The 6,000-nt window shown below is 39.3% G+C and overlaps 1 protein-coding gene across 1 annotated transcript in view; it reads right to left on the bottom strand.

Moving 5' to 3' along the window:
• Window positions 1-1,554: 1,554 nt before the first annotated feature.
• The window catches only part of LOC127164698 (integrin alpha-M), a 75,522-nt gene continuing 71,076 nt past the window's right edge, over window positions 1,555-6,000 (bottom strand). The window contains exon 20 of the mRNA XM_051108723.1: window positions 1,555-4,753. Within this exon, the coding sequence (XP_050964680.1) occupies window positions 4,498-4,753 (256 nt within the window). The 3' untranslated portion in view covers window positions 1,555-4,497. The remainder of the gene's footprint in view (window positions 4,754-6,000) is intronic.

Raw genomic sequence — 6,000 nt, 5'->3', positions numbered from 1 at the left:
GTCTTGCAACTCAGTGTCTATTACAGTATACTACATAAATTAAATTACAGATTGCTAATTCGGCAATTAACATTTGGGAAAAAATCTTTTTATTTTACTACTGTAAAGTAATCCTGCAGCAGATGAAAAGCACTAGAAAAGTTCAAATAACAAAGAACTGTATATGAACCTGGTATGCACCACAACACAGTACAGTAAAAAATAAAATAAAAAATTAAATTCAGCATCCTCTGCACATTTGGCTAAATTTCATTAGACAATTTTCATTACAGTACTATTTGGTCTCCTGACACAAGACTATATCTCTGGGTAGCCATTTCTCAGTTCTGCAGAAATGCAGTAGACTACACATAAAAAAATGGTTACAAATAAAATTTGACAGTCACACTTCTAAAGGTGTACAACATGTACTACAGTTTACTGTACATATAGAATAGTGAAATTTCCATCATCTAATATACTGGTACTGCTCTATAATTATACTATATGTGTAATTATAATACCCATGTAAATGATTCGCTCATTTCTCTCCTCTCTCCGTTGCTGGATGCAGAGATTCTGATTGGTGTGTCATCAGTTTTGCTACTTAATGTTTAACTTACTTATTGTTAAACTTTTTGAGAAATGTGTCTTTGTTTTTAGCACTGAATGAATGGTTTGGTAATATAAGCCAACTAACATCAGTTATATTATGTTAACAATCAAGAAAACTGCAATACGACCAGATGCTTACCTAACTCTGCTATTAGTTTCCGTGATCGTTATCTTCTTATTGATTTCATGCTATTATTGTTTCGTCGGATACAACAAAAAAGACCTATATCCATGATGGATTACGCGATGAATCTCAGACATATCTGGACGGGATTAGATGTCTCAGAGGACTTCTGAGTTAAACGAGAAGCAGTAATTATCTGATTCACGAACAAATGTAAAACAATTCGTTAGTGAACTGGGCCGCGCTTTGTGTTTTTGACTCAAAACGAACCGGTTCATAGGACTCATTTGTTAATGAAGCCGAATACACTGGGCGCGCTGCGTGCGCGTGCAACTATCGTGCACATTTCATTGAAAGACGTATTTTTGCCATTATTTTGCGTTACGCTGTCAAGGCTGCGGCAGAAAAGTAGCACATGAAACACTGTTTACATTTATATTTTATTCTGTGATAATTCCCGTGCCACCCTGGTAGATCCGCCCCTGCACTGGGCCTTGTTCATTGGTAGTTGTGTGTGTGGGCGTCGCGAAATGGTGTAAACTGCGAAAATGAAGTCTCAAAATCCAAATGAACTGAACAAGATTGACTCGAGCAAGACCTCAATAAATGCACGCGTGTCACCTGATCCACAAATGCACGGATTCCTTGTTGCATGAGCAATTTATGATATATTAATGCAGAACAGAACATTTTTATTCGTAAACATGTCTGTATTTGTACAAATCGCTGCATAATCATTTAATCTTGAATTCCACAGACTCAAATTGAAAGGCATTTGTTTGTGGATTGTAAGATACATGCATAAAATTGATCCAGTACATGGATAATTGTGCGTGCATCCATTAATCGTTTTGAGTCTAATATCATCCCATAGTTATTTACCATGCTGCAATCCGCTTTGTGACTGGAGCTGCATTTAACACTCATCATTGTCACCTGTATTCTCTATTGAACTGGCTTCATTCTCTTCATTCTCGTAGACAAATTCATTGTTTTTTGTTTATTTATAAAAACCTTTATTGGGAAAACACCATTATATTTGCAGTCACTTTTTAATATTCATAGTCATACAAGTCATAATCTGCGTTCTAATAGTTTTATTAATTTTTGTATACCTAAAGTTCGTACTTCTTTTGGTCGTTATTCTTTTCAGTTTTCTGCTGCCAGTGACTGGAATAATTTGCAGCAGACTTTAAAGCTTAGGTCATTTGTTTCACTTACTACTTTTAAAAAATTAATTCAGTCTATAGTACAGGATTATTGTACTTGTTTTTAGTTTTTTTTTTTATTATTATTATTATTATTATTTTTTTGTTTGTTTGTTTTTGTTTATAATTGTGTTATGTGTTGTATTGTTTTGTACCTGTTATACTTATGCTGCCTCTTGGCCAGGTCGTCATTGTAAATGAGAACTGGTTCTCAGCTGACTTACCTGGTTAAATAAAGGTTATTATTATTATTACCCTTTGCCTGTAAAGTGACTACCAACCTAGATACTTTCCCCAAAATGGCCGCCGTTCCAGAGTCTCGCCCCGTCACGCTGCAGAACCTCTCAAAGTGGCAGCATCTGCTGCAGAACCCCCTGAGAAGGTGGTGCCTAAATCTGCTCCAGAGTCTACTTCTGTCCCTAAGTTCGCTCCAGAGCCCACTTGGCGCTATCTGCCTCACCTTTCCTCAACATGTGGGTACCCACTTGTGAACTTTCTGTTTGCCCTGTCCCAGCCAAAGAGGCCATTTCTGAACTCTCTGTTTGCACTGTCCTGGCCAAAGAGGCCTTTCCTGAGCTCTCTGTTTGCCTTGTCACAGCCAAGGAGGCCATTGCTGAACTCTGTTTGCTCTGTCCTGGCCAAGGAGGCCGTTCCTGAGCTCTCTGTTTGTCCTGCCATGGCCAAGAAGGCTGATCCTGAACTCTGTGACTGTCCACAACAAAGGAGGTTGTCTGTGAACTCTCTGTCTGTCCTGTCACGGTCAAAAGGGCTGCCCCTGAATTCTCTACTACTTCTGTTACGATCAAAGATGCCGTTTCTGAACTGTCTGCCTGTCAGGCCTTTGTTAACCTCTCTATGTTCCGTGTTTCAGTCCTGATCCACCTTGGTGGTTTCCTGTCTCAACGGCTCCATATTGGTAGGCGTCTGTCCAGCCTGGACTATTTTGGTGGTCTCCTGTACTGTCAGCTCTGCTGAAGTCCTCAGCTCCATCGGCTCTACCCTGGTGCTCGTCTGCTCCACTGTGAGGATCTTCGGTTCTGTTGGATCTGCATGGAAATCATCTACTCTGCCCTGGTGCTCTTCAGCGCCTCTAAGGGTGTTGGTGCCTGTTTCTCAGTGACCACAGAGGTGACCCATGAACTCTCAGCCTGTCCTGATATGGCCAAGGAGATCGTCTGTGAACTCTCTGACTGTCCTGTTGGGGGATTCTGTCACAAAGTCCTTGTTCTTCCTCCAGTTCTCCACCAGAGGTCTTTTTTGCACCACAAAGACTCTCACACCACACACACACTGTTGCATTTCACTCTGGACTACATTTCCCACAATCCATTTCTCACAATGTTGATTAGCAAGTGCCCTATCCGATGGACTATTTAACACACACGTTCACCCTCATTCAGTTCCGAATACTATTTAGCCATTAGCAGCATTACAGAGCCATTTATAGCTACATCTGAGTTGATAGTCTAGTTTTGTCTTGTTTTCGCCTGATTGCCCATGCCCTTGGTCCTTGCCTGTTTATCTTGTCTTGCTTATTCACTGCCTGCCCTGACCCCTTCCCTGAATACTGGATTAACCCTTTGTTTAGCACTGTTAGATATTGTTTCCCGTAGATTGACCCTCACCTGTTTCCTGGATTACTCTTTTGTCTTGCCTCGTTTACCACTGTTTGCCGGTATCGACTGATGCCTGTATTTGACTACTGTAATAAAGCCTGCAGATGGATCATCACTTCACTGTCTCGACTCGTCATGTCACTGCTTTAAATGTTTTTTAAGTGTAAATAGGGTAACTTGTGATCTGTAAAGTAACCTTCCCAACACTGGTGCCCATACTGTTAAAATTGTTTATTTCTTTATTTGTCACTTTTGATATTGTTTCTTCTTAAAACCAATGTCTTTCTCACATGACTGTATACTGACCGTAACACAACATGAGGTGGAATGAGCCAAGATACCCACATGTGGTCAACTGATGCGGCCGGATATAAATTGACATAAATTAACCTGAAAAGTCCAAATGTATTTTTTTTTTTCTGGTCCTTGAATCTGATTGGTTAATGAGAGTGCAATATTAGAGTCCAACAGGACTTACCATTTGTAATTGTATACTATAATTTAAAAAATAATACTGTTTTTGTGTCACGGAAAGTGGTTTTTAAGAGGTTTCAGGTGAGAATGTACTTGTTTACAGTTCAAATATGCACTTTGTTAATAAAGATAATGTCGGTTTGATCATTTGCGTCAACATTTTCGGACATGTGAGCTCCAGAATGTCAACGGCTGTTCAGCGCTCATGAGGGCACTGGAATTTATTGCTGCTTCTGATCCCTGATAGCACACATACATCACGGAGATGGGAACATCTTGAGGTTAGGTAAATGAAGACAGAATTTTCATTCTTGAGTGAAATTTCCTACATATTTTTTTTCTGCCTGCCTTGTCATTGGTCACTAAAAGTATTCAATACAGTTTTGAAAATACAGTTGTTGTGTGCTTTTAGTTAAGTCAGATTAAAAGCTTTGCTTTAATTTTTAATTTCTGATAGGATCAAACCACATTTTATTAGGAGTCAGTACAGAAATCCTGATACAAAAAAGGATACAATGGAACAAAGGATACAAAAACTTTGTCTTGCCACTGTACCTATGTAGTATAGAAAAAGTTGTTTATTAAGAAACTTATTTAAAGAGCATCTGACCGTTTTGGTAAAGGAGAGGGTAGTCGGATGATGAAGGAAAAGCTCTGTATCTGTGGAATCTTCTCCATTATTGGATACCTCCACTGAGAAAGTCACTGGGTAACCAGCTGCACTCACTACAGTATCACTGGTGCACAGATAAGAGATACAGAGTCATATATGTATCCCGAGGAGAAACTGCCTACTTTCAGTAACTGCCAAAAGTTCCAGTAAATGTGACCCGTCCTGGCAAAATGAGTCGAAATGCACACAGACATAAATTTGAGCTACACAACTTTACTAAATTTGATGTTTTAAAAAAACAGCGTCTAGCGATCCCAATGCTCTAAATAATAATTCAACATATAAAATTTTTATTTGTACATTTGTACAGAGGAGTACCATTTCTCCGCTCGCTTCTCACACGGACTGTTATCCAAAGCACCTACATAAAAGTATTCACGCAAGCATAATCTGTTGTGTTAAATGAACATTTGGGAAAAAACATCTTGGCCCGTATTCACAAAACGTTTTATATTACCACTAAGAGTTCTCCTAAACAGCAGTAAAGGTTTTTAGCTAAAAGTTTCCCCTTAAAACCTATTAGCATTGCTGGGCCTGTATTTACAAAACATCTTAAGGCTAAAAGTAGCTCATAACTCGCCGATTTAGGAGAAAATCTTAAAAATAATGGGCTTGTCAGTCCTAAATTTAGGACTCCTACATTTTTGAGTATTTCACAAAGCGTTTTAGCACTAAAACTAAAACTAGCTCCTAAGTCTGTGAAAAGTTAGGAGTAGTGAAGAGGACTCCTAGGGCAAGCCACAAACTATCTTAAAATGGCTGTTGACCACTATCTGCCTCATAACATCGCGATTTTAAATAGAAGTATTACAAAACGTTGGAATTAGACCCTTCGACAGTATGCCAATGATAACCGTAAAAAGAAAAGAACGATCCAACCACATATCGGCGCACGTGATGAACTACTCACGTGTGACTCGCTCATTTCAAGAAGCGTCCGGACACGAAAGGTGCTCACACAGAATGTGCTTTTGTGTTGACAAAGATGGGACGCGGGCAGTGGAATAGGAAAAACATAAAAGGAGATGGGAGTGAACGTCTTTTAACTTAAGTTAAATGATTATTCTACTCTGTTAATAAAAGGCTGTTTATGCATATTCAATAATTGTTTACGCAAAGCATACATGTAAGAGGCTGACATTTAGACTGAACCAGAGGTCGCATTAACCTAAAATTGTCCGTCATTGACAGAAAAATCTCAGGACCGTCCGTCACTTTGACAGATTACACTGAGGACGATCTATTGTATATTGTAGCTGTAATCCCCACCCCTGTCCAGTTGGTGGTGAGTGCGCTCCAGTGCAGCAGCAG

Source organism: Labeo rohita, chromosome 5 (genome assembly GCF_022985175.1).
Source record: "Labeo rohita strain BAU-BD-2019 chromosome 5, IGBB_LRoh.1.0, whole genome shotgun sequence".
NCBI lineage: Eukaryota > Metazoa > Chordata > Actinopteri > Cypriniformes > Cyprinidae > Labeo > Labeo rohita.
This window is presented reverse-complemented; position numbering and strand designations above follow the sequence as displayed.